The 22,452-nt window shown below is 34.4% G+C and overlaps 4 protein-coding genes across 4 annotated transcripts; all 4 read left to right on the forward strand.

Annotated features, from left to right (window-relative positions):
- The first annotated feature begins 10,370 nt into the window (after positions 1-10,370).
- Positions 10,371-12,175, forward strand: LOC107945284 (UDP-glycosyltransferase 43). The gene has a single exon (XM_016879237.2). The coding sequence runs from the start codon at positions 10,569-10,571 to the stop codon at positions 12,054-12,056; it is 1,488 nt and encodes a 495-aa protein (XP_016734726.2). The 5' UTR covers positions 10,371-10,568; the 3' UTR covers positions 12,057-12,175.
- A 3,026-nt stretch (positions 12,176-15,201) lies between these two features.
- LOC107945283 (cationic amino acid transporter 5-like) lies at positions 15,202-17,458 on the forward strand. The gene has a single exon (XM_016879236.2). It carries the CDS (start codon positions 15,558-15,560, stop codon positions 16,581-16,583), a length of 1,026 nt encoding a protein of 341 aa, XP_016734725.2. The 5' UTR covers positions 15,202-15,557; the 3' UTR covers positions 16,584-17,458.
- LOC121224513 (cationic amino acid transporter 5) lies at positions 16,620-17,315 on the forward strand. Its single transcript, XM_041107951.1, has one exon. It carries the CDS (start codon positions 16,620-16,622, stop codon positions 17,313-17,315), a length of 696 nt encoding a protein of 231 aa, XP_040963885.1.
- A 208-nt stretch (positions 17,459-17,666) lies between the features above and the next one.
- Positions 17,667-20,647, forward strand: LOC107945281 (pentatricopeptide repeat-containing protein At3g57430, chloroplastic). Its single transcript, XM_016879234.2, has one exon. It carries the CDS (start codon positions 17,856-17,858, stop codon positions 20,451-20,453), a length of 2,598 nt encoding a protein of 865 aa, XP_016734723.2. The 5' UTR covers positions 17,667-17,855; the 3' UTR covers positions 20,454-20,647.
- The last annotated feature ends 1,805 nt before the right edge of the window (positions 20,648-22,452 follow it).

Below are 22,452 nucleotides of genomic sequence, written 5' to 3' on the forward strand. Positions count from 1 at the left end.
CAACGAGCTTTAAAAATGATAGTCGTGATCGTAAATTAATGAACTGTTAGAAAACCGAAGGTTGTGATAATAAATTAGTGGATCGTAAGAATAAGCCATGATCGTAAATCAACAAGCTTTAAAAATGACAATCGTGATTGGAAATCAGTGAACTGTAAGAATAAGTCGTGATTGTAAATCAACGAGCTTTAAAAATGACAATCGTGATCGTAAGAATAAGTTGTGATCGTAAATCAGTGAGCTTTAAAAATGACAGTCGTGATCGTAAATTAGCTGTAACACCCCTAACCCGTATCCTTCTCCAGAATAAGGTTATAGAGCATTACCGGAGTTTACAAATAAATTTTTAGACATTTCATTTCATCAAGCATTCATATTTATAACCAATCAAAATCAGAACATTTATAAGTTAACATTAACCAATTTAACTATACAAGTCATTATAACTAAAATCAAATCATCCAAAATTACTGATAGAACCAATAGATAATGTGATATATCTCCCACAAGCTTTCAACCCAATCGAGCTTCCGATAATCATTTCAAAACATCTAATAATTATACATATTACTAATAATAATTCAATTTCAACAATAAAACACACACATATATATAATGTTCATTACCAAATAGCATTCAGTTCAATTAAAATTATACAAAATATAGTTCATACGAACTTATCAGGCTAAATTGCAGAAATACAGAAATTCAGGGACATTTTAGAAAATTTTTATTTTTCTCGAATTTTCCACCCAATCTTGATCTAAATTAATATTTCATTCAATTAAGTAATTTAAATAATAAAACAATTCATTTCATGCAATTTGGTCACTTTTTGACATTTTTACAAATTTACCCTTAAAGTTTCACATTTGTTCAATTTAGTCCCTGAACCTAAAACATGTAAATTGGCCATTTTTTAATGAAAATTCATGCTAGTTGAGTAATCATTTATTTTCCTCCTCCTCCTCTCCATTCCACATCCTTAATGTATATAATATGCTTATATGTAGTATAATCTATAATTTCACATTTATTTATATTCATTCAAAGCTGTCCACTTGAGTCATAGTCACTAAATTATTTATATCTTAAGATACAGAACTCCAAATTGAGATCCGTAAATTTTATATGAAACTAGACTCACATATATTCTTACCATAAAATTTTCAGAATTTTTGGTTTAGCCAATAAGTACAGTTTATTCTCTAATATAATCCCTGTTCTGCTGTCTGACAGTTCCGACCCTTCTTCACTAAAATTTAATTATCTATTCATACAGAATGCAAATGATGTTACCGTTCATTTGTATTGAAAATATACTCTTTAAGGATTTAAACATATAAATTTAAGACTCTAATTATTTTTCCCCAATTTTTTATGATTTTCCAAAGTCAGAACAGGGGAACACGAAATTATTCTGACCTCATCTCACAAAACCTATTATATCTCATAATTTACAATTCCATTGCTTACACCGTTTCTTCTATGAGAAACTAGACTCAATAAGATTTAATTTTATATTTTTTTCATCCTCTAACTCAATTTATACGATTTTTGGTAGATTTTCAAAGTCAGACTACTACTGCTGTTTCAAAACTATTTTAGTGCAAAATGTTGATTACTAAGTCTATAACAATCTTATTTTCCTTCTCTACACCATTTCTCAACACTTTCTCTTATTTTCTCTTCACTAACATATCAAGAACTTATAACCTTATATAATAAAACCCAACATTAATATCAATTTCATACTTTTTCAATAATATCAAACTCAAAAATATATTGAAATCATGATGTTCTTACCTTGCTTAATTGACTTCAATCTTTAACTTGATTTTCTCTCTCCTTCAGCCCCTATTTCTTGAATCTAACTTGATATTCTAGCTCCCCATAGTCTCCTTGTCAATTTTATCTCTTGGTGGCTATGGAAATTCCTTTGATTTCTAAGTGAAAATAGTGAATTTTTGGTGAAAGGACCAAATTGTAAAGAAAACAAAGCTTTCTTTCTTCCCCTCTTCTTCTCACGTTAATGCATGCAAAAATGGGGGGAATTACTGGCTTTTCATCCTTCTTTCCACACATATATATACTAAATAAATTAATAATAATAAAATAATATCATTTAAAAAATCAAATTAAAATATTAATAAACTAATATTTATTTATTTATTAATCTAAAATATCTCCAACATCATCATTATCTTCTAGATTTCTCTCTCTTCTAATTAACCATTTTGCCCCTAATGATCTTTTAAAATTCCATCCCTGAGTCACCACTTAATTTGGTAAAATTATGATTTAGTCCCTCAAACTTCTTCACCTTTTTCAATTTGGTCCCAATCCATTCATTTTTCTTAGTTTCTAGATTATTCCACCCTTAAAATATTAACACCATTGGTCCTTCAACTTTTTCATATTTACACTTTAACCCCTTAACTTTTGAGTATTTACTCTTGGATAACAAAACTTTTCTCACTTTTGCGATTTAATCCTTTCTTGAATTAATATGTTATAATATACTTCCCAAATATTGCCATAACTCAAAATTACTCCTTTTTAGCACTTTATTTTCTTATTTTACTATATCAGAGATATTATCTTACTTTCCTTACTGTAGAAATTTTCAGGGTATTACATTAGCAGACTATTAGAAAACCGAAGGTCATGATCGTAAATCAGAGGTCCGTAAGAATAAGTCGTGATCATAAATCAACGAGTTTTAAAAATGACAATTAAACTAAATCCTGAGACACCACTCCTAAAAAGTTATTATTAGAAAGCGATCTCTCTAATATATGACGAAATATGATCTTGCAATCTATTTCCACTAAGGTTAAGCTTAAGCAGAGAAACTATGTCAGTGAATGATGTAGGAATTGAGCCAACAAATTCATCGCTCACTAAACTCAAAAATTTCAAGCATTTGCAAGTGTGACCCATGTTTAAAAAAAGTTCACCTACGATTTTATTGTTGCTAGCATCAAAGATCGAACCATCCAACCTTAGACAAGGATCAAAAGAATATACAAAAATATTACCTTCAAAATTGTTCCCATTCAACTAAAAAACTTAATCCAACCAGATCCATATATGACATTGACAAATTCAAGGAGCCATTAGAGCCCTCACCATGAGAAAATCTTGAAATATTTCCAAACAAGGAATTTTGGCTGATACTGAATACAACCCACGCATGGAACAAAAATTGCAGTTGGAAGCGAACCAGACAAGTTATTGGAGCTCAAATCAAGGAAATACAAGTTCTTACAATTACCAAAGGACGCAGGTATTTATCCAGTTAAGAAGTTTTGTGCTACACTCAGCATTTTCAAGATAGAACATGACCTCAAGTCTGCAGGAAAATGCTTTCTAAATTCACATTTGGCAGCCAAAAGACATGGATACCGAAAATTTTTACAATACTCTTGGGTAGTTTCGAACAATTTTAACCGCTTACCATCCCCCAAAGTCGGCGCTACAAGTCCACCCAAGAAATTCCCCAGTTACCCAAGTTGGATGAAATTGAATATGAAAGCCCATTACTTGCAAGATGGAGATGCATTAGACTCCAACAATTTTAGCCTAACTCATTTGGAATTTCACCACTTAACTTATTAAAAGAAAAGTTAACAACTTGCAAACTTGTAATTGGCTCAAAAATTGCCGGAATGGTTCCATTCAATTGATTCCTCTAACTTGATCATCTTTCACTATTGTTTTCGATGCAGAGAGTTGAAGTACAGAACATGTATAGTTGAGGTTAGGAACACTTTTCACTGTTGTTTTTGATACATTGATTCCTCTTTCAAAGCTAAAATTGCTGCCAATCAAACAACAAACCAAAAAATCCCCAATTAAATAAAATTTCAAGCATAAATAAAAGGAGAATTAAATCCATAGAGTTTCTAAAGGGATAAACGTATAATATCCACCAATAGTAGTAGGGGAAATTTTTTTCATTCATGATTCATACATTCACTCACATAACTATAAACTAATTAGTATTTTCTAGCACATATATAAGTTTTTTTTTTTACCTCTTGTGTAATAGACACATAATCTAACTTGATAACAATAATCTTTTATAAATAAACCAATACCTTTCTTAATTCTAAATAATTTAATATTCCACAAAAATGAACAACCCGTGGCTTTGTTTACTTTTCATCTACCATGTAATGCCAATGAGAGGATATCATTTACCCATATCTTGGGCTATGAATTCCACTGTTGTGAATGATGCTACATACTACAGAAGTCGTATACCCAATGCACCAGCTTTTGGTTCCTTATCTATTTGAATTCAGTCTTTTACTTAAATCAAAGTATACGAGTCACGCATACATAGTCCGTCATCCACTCAGGATTAAGGTATGTCACACATTGAACGTCACAAGTGAATAAATCCATAAACGAATTCAGGATCTATTGTTCTTGGATCCAGTCCGATGTACTATGAGTCTAGCTAGCCACATCTATGTCTTTATCTTTTGGGAGTCATCCATTTCAATAACGAAGATAAGGCATCTCCCTAATTGGACTTGATAGACGACATATTAGTCTTTCAATCGATTTGCTCATTTTCGATTAGACAAAGGACATGTTTAGGTTCGATCACACAAGCATTAAGCAATATAGAAAAACCTTCAGCACACGAGATATAGTTAAGGCAATAAACGGTTCCCATGCCGAAGGCCTTAAGATGGAGAAAAGTGTGCATAACTCAATCCGTTTACCACCATAGAATAAGTCACTGTTCGAACACAATGCATTACCAGATCAACCCAAACGAAGCATCATATTCTCTACGAAAGACTTTACATGATCCTAAGCCTTACTTATATCGAGTTTCGGCCGAACTTCCCACCTTACTGGAATGTTGATTACAGAGAGAATGTATCAATTCATAAGCCACCAAGACATTATCAGAAATTAAACGCCCAGGCACAAGTGCACTTTGACCATCATCGATACAAGAACCAAGCACACCTTTAAATCTATTAACCAAAACCTTGGCTATAGTCTTATATAACACAAAGCAAAGACTAATAGGGTGAAATTGCCCATATCTCGAGGCTTCGTAAACTTCAAAAGTAGGACAATGTTAGTGTGATTAAAACTAGCAAGATTTTGACATCTATTTAGCATAGATAGACAAAACTGAATAATATCCCCACCAATTACTTTCCAGCAGATGTGCAAAAACAAGCCAGCAAACCATTTGGCCTTAGTGCTTTTGCCGGATGCATGTCACGCTAACCCTCCACAATCTTCGAATGTGTGAAATCTTGAAGAAGACTGGCATTAGCCTCAGCCGAGATGAACCATTGCACTCCATCCAACTGTGAGAAGTGAACAAATGAACAAAATAGTTGACAACTACTTAGGCAACCTCTACATCACTCTCCACCCACATACCAATACGATTCTCAATATCGAGAACCCTATTAACTTGGCGTTGTTGAGAAGCAAATTTGTTAAAGAAAGCAAAATTACGACCTCCTAACTTCAATCAATTGACCCTTGCTTGTTGCTCCCAATAAATCTCATCCCGCGAAACTTCCATACTTAAGTATAGTTGCAATTCATCTAGGTTGCATAACACATCAACACACACTAGTCGAGAGCGAAAATGCTCAATGGCCGCTTGAAGGCACTTGTTCAAACAAGATCTCCTCTATCGTAAAGATCGACTGCAAGTGTAACACCCCTTACTCGGCCTGGTCGTCGGACCCGAGTAGTAAGATGCTACAACAAAATCCAACAATCAACAAATACTAAACAAAATCTCAATTATTTATCATTAAATCACGTATAATCAGACATATTACAAAATTTGAATTCTACAAGGACCTAATTGTAAAATTTTAAAGTTTAACAGTCAATGTTGAAAATTCATAGTTGGTATCGATACTGAATCGATACCTTATAGAAAATCGATACCAAAGTATAATTCTATTTTCTTTGCAAAACAAGGGTATCAATATTTATTTTATGATATCGATATTTTATGAAAAAATATTAGTACTCAAATAAAAATCGATACCATTTTGGCATACTGTTTGTTTTAAATCTGTTCATATAATTAAGTATTGATACCAAATATAAAAATATCGGTACTTGAGTTCAAAAATGGTAAAAATCTCTCTTAAATGGTCCACTTATGCATATAACTTACCTAAACTTACCTAGACATAAATAAGGGCATGCAAAACATCATCTAAGGCATACCTATTCATGTACAACTCAAATCACTTAAATACATACTATTTCACCCAACAATTCAAAAACATCAAAATCCAAGCCAAATACATCCTTAGAATCAACCACCCTAAATATTTAACCATTATACCATTATGGTACCTTTACATCATCAGCTAAACATTCAATTTCATTTATAAAACATATACAAAGCATTATCAGCCATTGCAAGATCAAACCATTATTCTCACAACTATGTGTTAACCAACAACTCATCCAACATATTAACTCCTCAACTAATTAACCAATATGCATATAACCATAGTACTTTAGCAAAACATTTTCAATATAACCATTCCTATCAATCACCTTCAAGCAATCATCAATCATCAAGCCAAGCATGAAATCAACTCATTCAAGACCACATTAGGCAATTACCAAAGAACACATCTTCCAAGCTATTAACAATTTGATCATTTCCAAAATACCTTACTTATTCAGATAGCTATAAGGATAACAAGATTCAACTAGCCATCAACTATAAAACTAACACTTAAAACTCAAGACTCTCTAGGTACATGCCATCATCAAAATAAGAACTTCACCAATGTTTGAGTTTGGGATTGTTGCTGGATGCTGAGTCACGTACGAACTAAATAAACCTAACCCACACACGAGCAAACGATAATGTACGCTGAGTATAACTCAACGGTATTTCTATATTCAATATTAAATTATAATATAAATTATGTAATGCATGACTTAACAACAAGATCTAATGCAAACTAATGTTGAAAAGCTACATGTCATAATGCACCATTTAATATTACAATTTGATTTACTATAATAATTCTATCTAACATAATTGTAACATATATGCATTTCTCCTTATAACAATCAAAATAATTTTATCACTTCAATATTATATACACATTTCCGGACTTAACTCCGGCATCCTCTATTCAATTTCATTTATAATAAATGTCCCAATTCTGCATCATTATTTCATCCATCATACTTATATACATATACGCAATTATATTTATATATATCACATCTCAAAACATATTCAATTTCATATTTATATTATTATACGATATTTCCAAAACTATTCACTTTCATCATCATCACAATAATAAAATTGAATCAAATCAATTCAACTCCTTTTATCATTTATAACTTACCTTATGATCTTCCCATGGAATAAATTCATAAATGCATCAATTGAAGTTGTTCAAGTTATAGAAACATAAACCGTAAACTCTGAGCTATTATCAATGACCTTGTCTTTTCCCTTCTTTTTTCGAGGAATCTGGGTCGACGTTAGCTACGAAATAAAATAAACAACATATTTCATCAATATACATACAATTTCACATTCAATTACTAATTAATGCAACTTTTACATTTTAATCAATTTAGTCCCTAAAATCGAAACTAACATAACTTTCACATTTAATCCCGAATTTTTATATCAATTTCACTCTAAGCTAAATTTAACTTCCTATTTCTCATTTCTACCCCTAAATTTCAAAATTTTTGTAATTTGGTCCCTATTGCTCAAAATCAACTATTAACTTCACAATTTAGTTATTTTTCACTTTTAACCTAAAAATATATCAAATTAGTCCCTAAAACTTTAACTAACCAACAATGATAACATCTTCAATCTTAAGCAGCACCGCAAAATAAAACATGCGTTAGTTAGTTCGAGATACTAAAATTTCAAAAACATAAAAATTATAAAAAAAATGACTAAATTGTATAACTAATTTTAAGCTTGAAAAATCAAGCCCTATGCCATTAGTTTCTTATTCTCCTTCTCTAATGGTACGACCAAAGAAAGAAATGAAGAAAATTCCATTTCTCTTTCTTTTCACTTTACATATTTTATACTTTTAAATTTTAAATTTTAACTTATGTTTTAATAATTTATTTTTATAACATTTTCCATATAAAATTTCTCTATTGCCGTCCACTTCCATTTAACTAACAGTTTTATTACATAATAAGTCCCTTAACTATGCTTTACTTTACGATTTAATTATAATTTAACTTTTGACTCTTGCGCGATTTAGTCCTTATACTTAAAATTTAACCCTAATTCGATAAAATTTTTTAACCGAAATTCGATTTGCCTGTAATATAACTCCGTAAATATTTAATAAAAATATTTATGAGTCCGATTTATGGAAACAAGGTCTCGATACCTCAATTTCCTAAACCACTGACTTTAGAACCGATACACTTGTACATTGTCTAACTTTCCAAATAATTAAAATTATTAGACCAAACATCAATATAATATTATAATACCTATGTAAATATTAACAAATAATATTCACTAATTCTATCATAAAAAAACAACATTTCAAAACCACTGTTTTCGACCCCACTGACTTTTGAGTTGTTACAGTAAAGGTGCAAAACCTCCCCATCTGCTCAAGTTTATAGGGCACTGATAAATTACCAGCATTCCAAGTATCCCGAATTAAAGCTTCACATTCTTGTTCCAACGTCCAAATGACCTCAAACTTAAACTGGCGATCTCTCATCGCCACACCCTTATTGGACGTTAACCAGTATTCAACAAAATAGCTCAGTGCCGAATGGACAATGTGCTGAACTTTATAATGGGGATAGTCAGCCAACCAACATGTAGTGCCCTAGGCGCACCACAATAACCAACTTCAATCCCACACGTAAAGCCACACAACCGCCGAACTATTTCCATGTCTTTGTAATGTAGTTTCGTTTCAATCAAGAATACTACATGGGAAGCTGGCTGCCTCAAAATGTGTGAACGTTTAAAGTAAAAATTGTGCAAAAATATATAGAGAGAGTAAGTGTGGTATTCATAAGCGAGCATGTCAAATTGTAATATAGTTTAGTGTTACAACAGAACATTAGTAAGTATTCCGATGATCGTAGTTAAGGGAGGTTGAATTAAAAATAAATATATTATCTACACTAGTAAGTCTAAATAGTAATCACTAAAAATCATATTACGATAATTAATATTAAATATTAAGGTTGTAAAATAAAAACTAAACTACTAAAACAAAGTTAACAAATGAAAATTTCTCAATTAACAGGCAGAAGATTAACTCGCTTCAGTGGTTGCAATTAATTTCAAAATTTGGGTTTTATTAGGTAATTAGTTATTAACTAACCATTATTACCTCTCGGCCTCTACTAATTAACTAATCGACTAGTACACACTTATCTCTCAACCTCACTTTCCTGACCAGGATAAATCCATAATTTACTTGGTAAATTTATCTCTCGACCTTGTTTATACTAGATTACTTCCTAGGGTCGTCAATCTTAGGGTTTAAACACACATGTATTTATGCCAAATAACTCTATGGAAAAACTATAACTCTTTCTTAATTTACTCCTACGTCTGCTCATTAATCTCCCTAAAGATCTAGCCACTCATAAACACAATTTCCATATTCTATAAAATTAATTCAACATGCACAAACACACAAATAAATTAAAACGAGAGAATGATAGAAATTGCTCCACTTGATAAGCTAAATGCATTTGGATCCACGAAATCCTTTAACAGCTAACAAGAGATTGTCGTTGACAAACAAAAAGTGTAAGAAAAATAGAAAAATACTTAAAACCAAAATTTTGGGCTCAAATCAAATCTAAGTAAAAGAGCAAGAAAATAAATTGTTTTGAAAATAAAATAAAATAAAATAAAATAAAACCTAATTTAAAATTTAATTAAAACTAAATCTACTCCTAAAATCTAATTTGTGGCCTCCAAAATTGTGATCTTCTAATTAAGTGTAAACCTCCTATTTATAGGTAAAAGTAGTTACTTAATTAGATTAAATATAGGCCTTAATTACACTAAATATTGATTGTGCAGGTGAAAACATCCTCACTTTAGTTTTACCCTCTGTCAGCTTGTGTCGCGACATAACCTAGTGCATGTCGCGACACACACTTCGATTGTGAGATCTAGAGCTTGTCTTGCTTTGTTATGACTTGGCAGTTTTTTTTTTATGTTTTTGGGCCTAAAAAGAAGTGTTTTGCACACTTAATTAAATCGTTAAAATTACTTTTAAGTCCGGTATTGACCAAATAAGTTAACTAACCTGAATTTTTGCCTAAAAATATTTATTTTACAATAATTTAAATTTAAGCTGAGAAAAATATGAAAATTCAGTAAAAAGAATACAAAAATGGTTTAAAAACCAAGTTGATTAAGGGAAGATATTAAGTAACGAAATACAATGTTAGCAGTTTTCAAGACTAGACAGTCATATTATCTTATCTGATATACATAGTAATAAATAATTAAAGCTGAGACACAGAAAAAAGGCAAAGCCTGAGTGGCCGTGGCCATGGCCATGGATAAATATGAGGCGGTCTTCATCTCCACTCCTTCCATCGGCAACCTGGTTCCTACCGTCGAATTCTCCCACCACCTAACTCGTCATGACCCTCGCTTCTCCGCTACCCTTCTCATAATCACGGTGCCCGAGAGAACCATCGTCAACCTTTACACTCAATCACTTGCCACTGCTATCTCTCACTCTCACTCTCATGTCAATTTCATCCATCTCCCTACCATTCAACCTCCCACTCCTGATCAGTACCAATCTTCTTTGGGTTACACATCCCTCCTCATAGACAAGCACAAGCCCCACGCCAAGCACGCCATCTCCACCCTCATCTCAACTACTTCTGTTGCTGCTCTCTTTGTTGACATGTTTACTACTTCCATGATTGATGTTGCCCAAGACCTTGGCATTCCTTGCTATCTCTTCTTTGCTTCTTCAGCCAGCTTTTTGGGGTTTATGCTTCATTTGCCAGCGCTAGACACACAACTAGCTGTCGACTTTGTTGACTCGGACTCCCACTCTGGGTTTATCGTTCCCAAAGACTCTGCAGTGGAGTTGATCGTCCCCACTTTTTCTAAACCTTTGCCCCCAAGCATGTTGCCCTCCCATGTGCTAAAGAGAAACAAGGATGGTTATTTCTGTTTCTTAGAGAACGCATGCAGGTACACAGAGACAATAGGTATCGTAGTAAACACGTTTCTTGAACTGGAGCCCCATGCCATTGAGTCGCTATCCATCAGTGGGTTACCTCCAGTTTACCCAGTGGGTCCGATTCTGGATCATGCTGGAGCGTCCCGATGGCATCCGGATGGAGCTCAGCAACAAGATTCCATAATGGAATGGCTTGATCAACAGCCTCCCTCTTCAGTGGTATTCCTCTGCTTCGGGAGCATGGGGAGTCTTGAAGGACCCCAATTGAGAGAGATCGCAATTGGGTTGGAGCGTTCTGGGTATCGATTTTTATGGTCCATCCGCGAGCCACCCAAAGGCAAATTAGATCTCCCAGGTGAGTACACCAATGTAGAGGCTGCTTTGCCGGCGGGGTTTCTGGATCGGACGGCTGGATTGGGGATTGTGTGTGGGTGGGTTCAGCAAGTGAGAGTATTGAGCCACCAAGCAATTGGAGGGTTTGTATCACACTATGGGTGGAACTCCATATTGGAAAGTGTATGGCACGGGGTTCCTATTGCAACATGGCCAGTGTATGCGGAGCAACAAATGAATGCATTTGAGTTGGTGAAAGAGCTGGGATTGGGTGTGGAGATAAGGTTGGATTACAGGGAGGATAGTGATTTGGTAGTGGCTGAGGAGTTAGAAAGAGGGTTGAGGCGTTTGATGGACGGAGAAGATGAAGTGAAGGCCAAGGTAAGGGAAATGGAGGCCAAGAGTAGGATGGCACTGATGGAAAACGGTTCCTCCTATAAATCCTTAACATCCCTAATTCAGGAAATCAGCTGTAGAATACAAGGTTCTGAGGTGAAATACTGAACCGTTTGGAAAGACAGAACTAGCTACAAATGAATTGTGGTCACTTTCTCACAATGGTTATATTTATTGAAATGCTTTATTTGTAGATGCAGCCATTTAACCATCCACAACTTCTGGTTCATGCACTGCCTTGTTTTGATATTTTTGGCATTAGATTTAACAATGCTAGGCAGTGGTATAGCACTTTTGTTGACCTACAGATGCTAACATATATGATCGTAGCTCAAGTACAAAGTTCTTGTAAGCTTCCATCGCCACCGGCTTTAACAATAAGTTCAGTATACTTGTTATCTATCATGTCACAAATTTTGCTCACTAGTCGAGTTATAGATGTAGGATTTTGCATCATGTAAGATGTTATACTCTATAAGCATGCAACAGTGAGGATGTGAAAGAAAATGTTAGGATTCTCATCATCTGAAAATTACCATGCAAATATATATATTTATCAATTAATGAACCCAACAGTCGGCCGGTGTTAAAGCTGCTACTACATGTCACCAATAAAATGCTGAAGGCGTGGAGATCATGATACTTTGAATTCAATTAAATTGGAAAAAGAAAAAAAGTTTAAGGCCCCTCAGATAAATAAGCCCTTCATTCAGAGGGCCAAAAAGAAAACCAAAACTTATTTATCTTTGTAGTTATCTACGGGATGACGTTGAAGGTGTTGAAATTGAACTTGATAGATAACAGCCTGGCCAGCGATGAAGATAGTGATCAATCATGTTGTCTTCTATATAGCAAACATAAAACAAAAGAAGCATAAATTAAAGGTTAAAATATACCATAGGTCCCTGTACTTTTTACAATTTTGAAACTTAGTTCATGTACTTTTATTTCTAAAAATTTAGTCTCTCTACTTCTTAAATTTTAAAATTCAGGTCTACTTGTTAACCTTGGTAATTTTTTTATTTTGGTAAATTTGTTAGTGTGATATTTTGAAATAAAAATAAAATACTTATTTGGTACGTAGCTATGTAATTAAAAAAAATGATACTGTAATAAGCCTGAATTCAATAAAAAAATATTAATAGTGATATCGGTTGAACATAAATTTTAAAAGTTGAAAAGTAGAAAAATTAAAATTTTAAAAATAAACTTCATGAAGAGTATAGGGGTTTGGGACAAATTTTACTCTAAATTAAATGGCTTTAGTGCTTGAATCTCACGCTCTCCAATAGCTTAACAATTGTAGCAAATATCAACTTGCAACCATTTCTCGTGGAACTGTGGGCATGCTTGACTTTGAAGTTTGAATATTCTGGGACGAATATCTATTTAGGTGTCACCTTCCTACTCACTCACCATGCTTTATATATATATATATATATATAAATTCTGTACCTTCTAATATCTTTAAATCTAAGATTTAATCTTCGACTTTAATTTTTTTTACATAATTTGATTTTTACATTTTAATAATATTATAAATTAGTTGAAAGAATTAATATTGTTGACTTTCAATTAAGATGTTACGCGATTATATATAATTTAAAAGTAAAATTTTAAATATAAAAAAAAAGTAGGGATCAAAATTTTGAAAATGAAAGTAAGAGGGTTAAATTTAAAATGTATGAAGTGTAGAGACCTAGGGTCATGGTTGTTTGAACTGGAGCAGACTGGCTGCTCAAACAAGAAAACGGTCAGCATATTGGTTTAAAAAGAGACATCAAACTGGTTGACTCGCGAATTGGTATAAGACAATTGAACTAGACTAAAACATTAATTAAACCGATTTTCTATTTCTATAAATTTTCATTGATTTATTTAATCAAATCGTATGAATAAGTGGCTTAATCGGTTCGATCGCTGTCCGATTCTAAAAAATTTACTTAGAGTATATTTTAATCTTTGAATTTTTACCTTATAAATTGACATAAACAAATAATTAGACTATCACAAAGCGTGAGTGAACCATACTAATAGAGAATAATTATTGGGTAAGAATAGGATAAAAAATTTATGATTATTACTTGGTAAATATTATTTTGGTAAAATAAAATTGTCTTATGAAATAGATTAGAATCATTTTTAGAATTAATAAAGAATGATGTAAATGTTTCAAATAGTAAGAAATGTTTTATTAATAAATTTTCAAAAATAACTAATTTAAATAATTGCTATACAATGTTTTTTAATATTTTTGTTAATCTTATTAAATTTTATGTAATGCAATTTATTACTTAATTCGAGATATAAATAACACAAATTGGAATATAAATCATGAAACATGATCTAATAATAATACATATTTATACTTTTGGATGTTAGGAGTAAATTGAGCATCAAAATGAGTAAAATATATTTATTAAATTAAGTTATGTTATTATGAAAATGCTTTTACGATTAATAAAAATTCATATTTGAATTTAAGACACCATAATTTTTAAACATTTAAATTTATTTCTACTAAAACTTCATTTCATTTTATATAAACTTTTAATAAATATATGTATAACATAATTCCGAATGCTATAAAATTTTTATTATTATTTTCAAGTAAAAATAAAATATGATGAATTAGAATGCAAAGTATATATTTTTTAAAATTTTTATTCATGTTAACATATAAACACATATTTTAAATAAATATGAATACTCAATAATTTTATAATAAACTATTTGGTTAAAGCTCGTCAGACGTTTGGTACGGATTTGGACCATGTTTTCCTTAAAAAAAAATTAAAAATCGTTACAGAGATTAGGTGTGTTTAAATGGTTAACAGAAACAAACTAATATTAACCAAACTTTTTTAATCCTTTAACCGTTAACTAAACTAAAATATTTTCAAAAAAATTAACCAAACCAAAATATTTCGATTAATTTGGTCGGTCAACTGAATTAACTGAAATTTATATGTTTTTGTTTTTCTGGTTAAACAAGTATGAAACATATAAAAATATAAATTAATAATATTCATTTAACTGAATTAATTGAATTAAAACTACATATAATTTATATTATTAATTATTAAGTTTGATTAATTCGGTTAATTACTCGATTTCGAACCGAATTAATCGAAAACCGAACTTTTAAAAAATTATTAACCGATCTCCGACCAAATTAGATCGGTTAACCGACCAATTAACCGAATTAGATCAGTTGAGTCTATTAATTCAGTTTTAACCAAAATTTAAACACCGAATCAAACAGCGGGCCCCTGGAATCTTGATGTGAACCGGTTACAAATGACTAGAAACAGGAATAGGATTTAATGCAGAGCAGGCAGACTAGGCCAGGCAAGGCAAGTCAACGACGTGAATCAAACGACACAGCATGCTCTTATCTTACCCTTGATGCTGTATGGAAAGAGGACGAAACACTCCAAAACATCAGTAACTAGTATGGCAAGTTGTGGTGACAATGTCACCGTTTCAAGGATCCATTGGTCTATAATTGAGTTACAAATTCATACTAAAGACAAAATCACTACACCGTATTATCACTAGTCTACCCTTGATATTGGTGAAAGCTGTGAGAAAAAAGAAAACCAAGCAATGAGTTACATTGGGAAAGAAGATGAGGTTCAACAACGACCTTACTGGAGATGGAGCAAAGTTGATTTCTTGCCTGAAGAATCATTCCAAAATTGGAACACCTACCTATCTGCACTCTCACAAATATATTCCCGATTCAATGACCGCCTTCTAAGCCGCTCGGATGATGCAAACGAGATAACACAACTTCGTAAACAAAGTGAAAATGACATGAAACGTTGCCTCACTTGGTGGGATCTTACCTGGTTTGGATTTGGGTCGGTTATTGGAGCAGGCATCTTCGTGCTCACTGGCCAAGAAGCTCATCGTCATGCTGGACCTGCCATTGTCTTGTCCTATGTTGCCTCAGGTATTTCAGCAATGCTTTCTGTATTCTGCTATTCTGAGTTTGCAGTAGAGATCCCTGTGGCAGGTGGGTCATTTGCTTATTTAAGAATTGAATTAGGAGATTTTGTGGCCTTCATCACTGCTGGAAATATACTTCTTGAAAGCATTGTTGGAGGTGCAGCTGTTGCCAGAGCATGGACTTCTTACTTCGCCACTCTCTTAAACCGTCAGCCCGACTCACTTCGTATCCCTAAGGGAAATTATCTCTTGGGCCCGATTGCAGTTGCAGTTTTGGCAATTGCTGCAACCATTGCAATGATTAGCACAAAGAAAACTTCTCAATTGAATTGGATAGCCACTGCACTGAACACTTTAGTGATCTTGTTCGTGCTAATTGCTGGCTTTGCTCATGCCAACACGTCAAATTTGACACCCTTTTTACCCCATGGAGCCAAAGGGATCTTCCAAGCAGCGGCTATTGTTTACTTTGCTTATGGTGGATTCGATAGCATTGCTACCATGGCTGAAGAAACAAAAAACCCTTCAAGAGACATACCATTAGGATTACTTGGATCAATGTCAATCATCACTGTCGTATATTGCTTGATGGCATTGTCCCTAAGCATGATGCAGAAATACACAGAAATAGACCCAAACGCCGCCTATTCTATGGCATTTCGGAGTGTTGGAATGAAATGAGCCAAGTATCTTGTAGCGCTTGGTGCTCTTAAGGGGATGACCACTGTCCTTCTGGTAGGAGCCCTTGGGCAGGCACGATATACTACTCATATTGCACGAGCACACATGATCCCACCATGGTTCGCGCTTGTCCACCCAAAGACTGGAACACCAATAAACGCGACGCTTTTGATGACCATTTCAAGTGGTCTCATTGCATTTTTCTCAAGCTTGGATGTCTTAGCAAGCTTGCTATCTGTGAGCACTCTATTCATATTCATGATGATGGCTGTAGCACTACTTGTGAGGAGATACTATGTGAGGGAAGTCACACCAGGAATAAACCAGCTGAAGCTTGTAATATTCCTGCTGGTTATCATTGCTTCCTCAATGGGAACTTCAGCCTACTGGGGACTAAGGCCTAATGGATGGGTGGGATACGTTGTAACAATTCCCCTTTGGTTCCTGGGGACTATGGGGATATCAATATTTCTGCCACAGCAGAGGACGCCAAAAGTTTGGGGGGTCCCACTGGTTCCATGGCTTCCATCTTTGTCAGTTGCAATAAATATCTTCCTCATGGGGTCTTTGGGACCTCCAGCTTTTATAAGGTTCGGAATCTGTACGGTGGCAATGCTGGTTTACTACACTCTCGTTGGTGTCCATGCAACTTATGATATGGCCCATCAACAACAAAAACTAGATGCCCTCAAGGTTAAGAATGAAGATGAAGATGAAGAGGAGAAAGCTTAGGCCTTGCCTTATTTTCCTCTTCTTGTTTGTATTCCTTCCACCATCTCTATCTATATGGTCTCGTCCTTAAGCAGGATTCTTCATAATCTGTATAAAAGCCCCGTGTTTTACGTTTCAGATCAAATAAAATATACTTACTAGAATCCCAAAAAGGATCTACTTGTATGCATGATGCACTTAATTAAGAGAAGAATATTATGTAATAGATATATTTATTAAAAGTCTATAATAAAATTTTTAATTGAAAAAGTAAAGTTAATATTTTAAATTTATTTTATTTCATATATATAAAATAAATAAAAATACCCTCATAATAATTTAACTTATTTTATATATATAAAAATATTTTAATAATTTTTAATAGAGCTCGTTTTCGGTTAACTTATGATATCAATTTAATTAGAAACTTAAAATAAATATAGATAAAAACGTCAACTGGCCTTATACCAGATCCAATTGGGCCTGGTACTCCAAGATACTATATAACCAGCCAAATTCAATCCTGCTTGTGGATAACAACACAACGGCAATAACGAGCAAATGTCCTCCCCTTTCCTGTATTCTCCTCCACCAACTTCAATCCCTTCCCTTCAAACCCACCAATCCATCCCCACAACAACCCACTCACTCACTCGGCAATCATGGACCCAATCTCTCAGAGCCAATACCCAGTCCAACCAATTCCACCAAGCCATTTTAACCTATGTCAACATGACTTCCTCCGGTATCCTACCTGATCACTTCGCTTTCCCCGCTATCCTCAAGGCCGTTGCCGCTCTTCAACACTTGCCCTTGGCAAACCAGATTCATGCTCACGTTCTCAAATATGGCTATGGAACCTCCTTCGTCCCCGTGGCCAATTCCCTGCTCAATGTCTACGGTAAATGTGGGGACATTTCCCATGTCTACAAGGTGTTTGAAAGAATTCCCCAATCCCACAGAGATACCGTTTCTTGGAACTCCTTCATTTCTGCCTTGTGTCGGTTTGAGGACTGGGAAACCGCTTTAGAGGCCTTTAGGTTAATGCTGCTGGATGATGTCGAGCCTAGTTCATTTACGTTGGTGAGCGTTGCACATGCTTGTTCGAATTTGCCCAGGCATCATGGCTTACGTCTAGGAAAGCAGCTTCATGGATACAGCCTGAGAATGGGAGATATCAAGACGTTTACTAATAACGCATTGATGGCCATGTACTCCAAGCTAGGACATCTCAACGACGCCAAGGTGGTATTTGAGTTGTTTGAGGAGCGCGATTTAGTATCATGGAACACCATGTTGAGCTCCTTGTCCCAAAATGATATGTTTTTAGAAGCATTACTCTTATTACACCGCATGGTTCTTCAAGGTCTCAAACCTGATGGTGTCACAATTGCAAGCGTGCTTCCTGCTTGCTCACACTTGGAGCTCTTAGTAATTGGGAAACAGCTTCATGCGTATGCATTGAGACATGATATTCTGATTGACAATTCTTTTGTTGCTAGCGCTTTGGTTGATATGTATTGCAATTGCAGAAAGGTTCACAGTGGTCGCCGAGTCTTTGATTATGCCACAGAGAAAAAAACTGCTCTTTGGAATGCTATGATCACTGGGTATGCGCAAAATGAACTTGATGAGGAAGCCTTGATGCTTTTCATTGAAATGGAAGCAGCTGCTGGGCTCTGTCCCAATGCCACTACAATGGCCAGCATTGTGCCTGCATGCGTGCGCAGTGAAGCATTTGTTCACAAACTAGGGATTCATGGATACGTACTGAAGAGAGGTTTGGGGACAGACCACTATGTGCAAAATGCACTTATGGATTTGTATTCTAGAATGGGGAACATACAAATTGCCAAAACCATATTTGACAACATGGACGTTAGAGATATTGTGTCTTGGAATACAATGATAACTGGTTATGTTATTTGCGGGCAACATAATAATGCACTTCTTCTGCTACATGAAATGCAAAGAGTTGATCAAGAGAAGAATGAAAGTTCTTATGAGCATGAGAAAAGAATCCCCCTTAAACCTAATTCTATAACTCTCATGACAGTCCTTCCAGGTTGTGCCACACTGGCTGCGTTGGCAAAGGGAAAAGAGATCCATGCATATGCCATAAGAAACATGTTAGCATCAGATGTTGGGGTTGGGAGTGCATTGGTAGATATGTATGCAAAATGTGGCTGCCTGAACACATCCAGAAAAGTGTTTGACACCATTCCCTGTCGAAATTTAATTACCTGGAATGTAATTATTATGGCTTATGGCATGCATGGCAAGGGAGCAGAAGCCTTGGAGTTATTCAACTGTATGGTCAAGGAAGTCAAGCCTAATAAAGTTACTTTTATTGCTATATTTGCCGCATGCAGTCACTCGGGGATGGTAAGAGAAGGCCAAAACTTATTTTATCGTATGAAGGATGAGTATGGGGTCGAACCTACAGCAGATCATTATGCTTGCATTGTCGATTTGCTTGGTCGAGCAGGTCAAGTTGAGGAAGCATATAAATTGATCAATGACATGCCCTTGGAATTGGATAAGACAGGTGCTTGGAGTAGTTTGCTTGGTTCTTGCAGGATCCACCAAAAAGTTGAAATCGGTGAAATTGCAGCTAGGAATCTCTTCCACCTAGAACCTGATGTGGCAAGCCACTATGTTTTACTATCCAACATATACTCATCAGCTCAACTATGGGACAAGGCAACAGATATTCGGAAGAGGATGAAAGAAATGGGGGTAAAAAAAGAACCAGGGTGTAGCTGGATTGAGTTCGATGATGAGGTTCATAAGTTTATAGCTGGGGATGCATCACACCCACAAAGCGGGCAACTATATGGATTCCTTGAAATACTGTCAGAAAAGATGAGAAAGGAAGGGTATGTGCCTGATACTTCTTGTGTTCTACATAATGTTGATGAGGAGGAGAAAGAAACTTTGCTTTGTGGGCATAGTGAGAAACTGGCAATAGTCTTTGGCATTCTCAACAGCCCTCCTGGTACCACAATTAGAGTTGCAAAGAACCTTAGAGTTTGTAATGATTGCCATGAGGCTGCTAAATACATCTCAAGGATAACAGATAGGGAAATAATCCTAAGAGATGTGAGGAGGTTTCATCAGTTCAGGGATGGAAGGTGTTCCTGTGGAGATTATTGGTGAAAATGTTCCCTGAATCACTTTGCTCTCAAGAGTAATATTCCTCTGAGACTGTACATTATCTAGAAAAATACTTTTCCACAATATTTTCTGCATTCTAAGGCTCTCAGCTCATGTTTCTAATATGGAAAAAACGGTTCAATGAAAAAGCTATGAGCTTTCATTTATGGAATAAGAAGTACTAAGAACTCTCTCAACTGTCAACCTTAAACAAACTGTCAGCGCCTTTTAATTAAGATCCACATCAGAGTATCTACTTATAGTAAGCTCACAATCATACCAAATACCTCTCATTTAAGAAATTCCTTTCGCTAGCCCAATTGGTACTTGTGTTACAAAAACAACTCTCTTAAATGAGAGATAATTTGTTTGCACCAAGAGAGGTGAACTATGGGTGAGAAATCCTTAAAAGGCCAGTGAATACCCAAAAGAGAATACTTTGATGTAAGCCTACGTAGGGGCAATGACAAAATCCTGGTACATAAATACCTTAAGCTCTAATAATCATTTCTCACCTCTATATTACAAACTTTAATCTCAACAAAAATATAATTACACCAGTGATTAAAGGTTTGCTGAATACCAACCATAAAACTCCTAAATCTCTATAGGTTAAGAATCTAATTTATTACTCCTTGTCAAAAACCTCAAAACAACAATAATTGTTCTCTACAAGTGTATAATCTCCTGACAATTCTAAATGCTCGTTCTTTTGACCCTGAATAGATACAATCGAGATCATAGCTAAAGATTATCGGAACTTAATAAGCAAAACTCATAAAAATTTCACAAAATTTTAAGTATAACTTCAGTTTATTAAGATCTTCAAAAGATCAAAACCATATAACAAACTTAACCTTAACCTACTCACATCAAGAATCCATCGCTTGCAATTTATCATTACTCTTTTATCAATTTCACCTCAATTTCTACTCATAACAAAATTCAAAGCCAAACAAAATAATTATCGGAGTAAGAATCCTAAGAAACATAGAATCACTAAACCTGGCTTGGATACCACTCTTTGTAAAGCCTCATTAATCGAGGTGACAGATACACATGAGATGAATCCCACAACAAGCATAACATTAAATCAAAAACAACTCAAAAGTCTCCAAGATTTATGTTTACAAAGCCTCAAATATGCACAAGTTCAATATTATTATATCTTGATCTAAGAGAACAAGTATCTCTAAAATAGACTAAAACTAATATCAAATTAATCATGTTCAAAGTCTTACAAGACTAATGCAGATGCTAAACTTTGTATACAAGGACTCTCGTCAAAACTAAACTAGAAAAATTCACATATCCAAATCTGAAAAGTAAGAAAATTACTATAAAAAAATTTAAGTATGAATGCTCAACAAGTAACCAACATCTTCTCTCCTCTTAATTGGATTAGGCATGCTACAAAGAATTCAGAGCAAAATGATCAAATTATAATGATTCAAAAAAAAAAGGGTCCTTATCTTTAGGATACATTGACTTGATATTTTCTACATCTCATAAGATTTCCCAAGTACTGATCATTCTCTTTAATGCCCAACGCCCGGATAACTTCTCTTCTCTATGAACAATTTCTGGTGCTATTTTTCAACTCACTCTGCACTTAAGAATTAAAACCTAATTGCTTATGTAAGAATCGCATACCTGGTACTAGCTAGTTCGACCAATTTCCAATGTGGTGATCCAAAAAATCCAACACCTTGTTGAGATCCCCAGCACAAGGCAAAAGTTCATCCAATGCCTTTGCCTCCCTAACCCTAGCCTCTCTCAGTAAACTCCTAACTACCTTTCTTCTGAGACCTTCCCCTGGCAAAAGACGGACCCTCAGCATATCCCTCAAAACCATCAAGCCCTCAAGAACCAAGCCTCTGGCGCACAACCCACCAACCAAAATCCCATAGGCAGACTTGTCAACCATACTACAAGGAGAGCCAGGCCTGAGCATCCATTTGTATACTTTGAGAGCATCCTTAGGCCTGTCCTTTTTGAGATA

This window comes from Gossypium hirsutum, chromosome D12 (assembly GCF_007990345.1).
Source record: "Gossypium hirsutum isolate 1008001.06 chromosome D12, Gossypium_hirsutum_v2.1, whole genome shotgun sequence".
Classification (NCBI taxonomy): domain Eukaryota; kingdom Viridiplantae; phylum Streptophyta; class Magnoliopsida; order Malvales; family Malvaceae; genus Gossypium; species Gossypium hirsutum.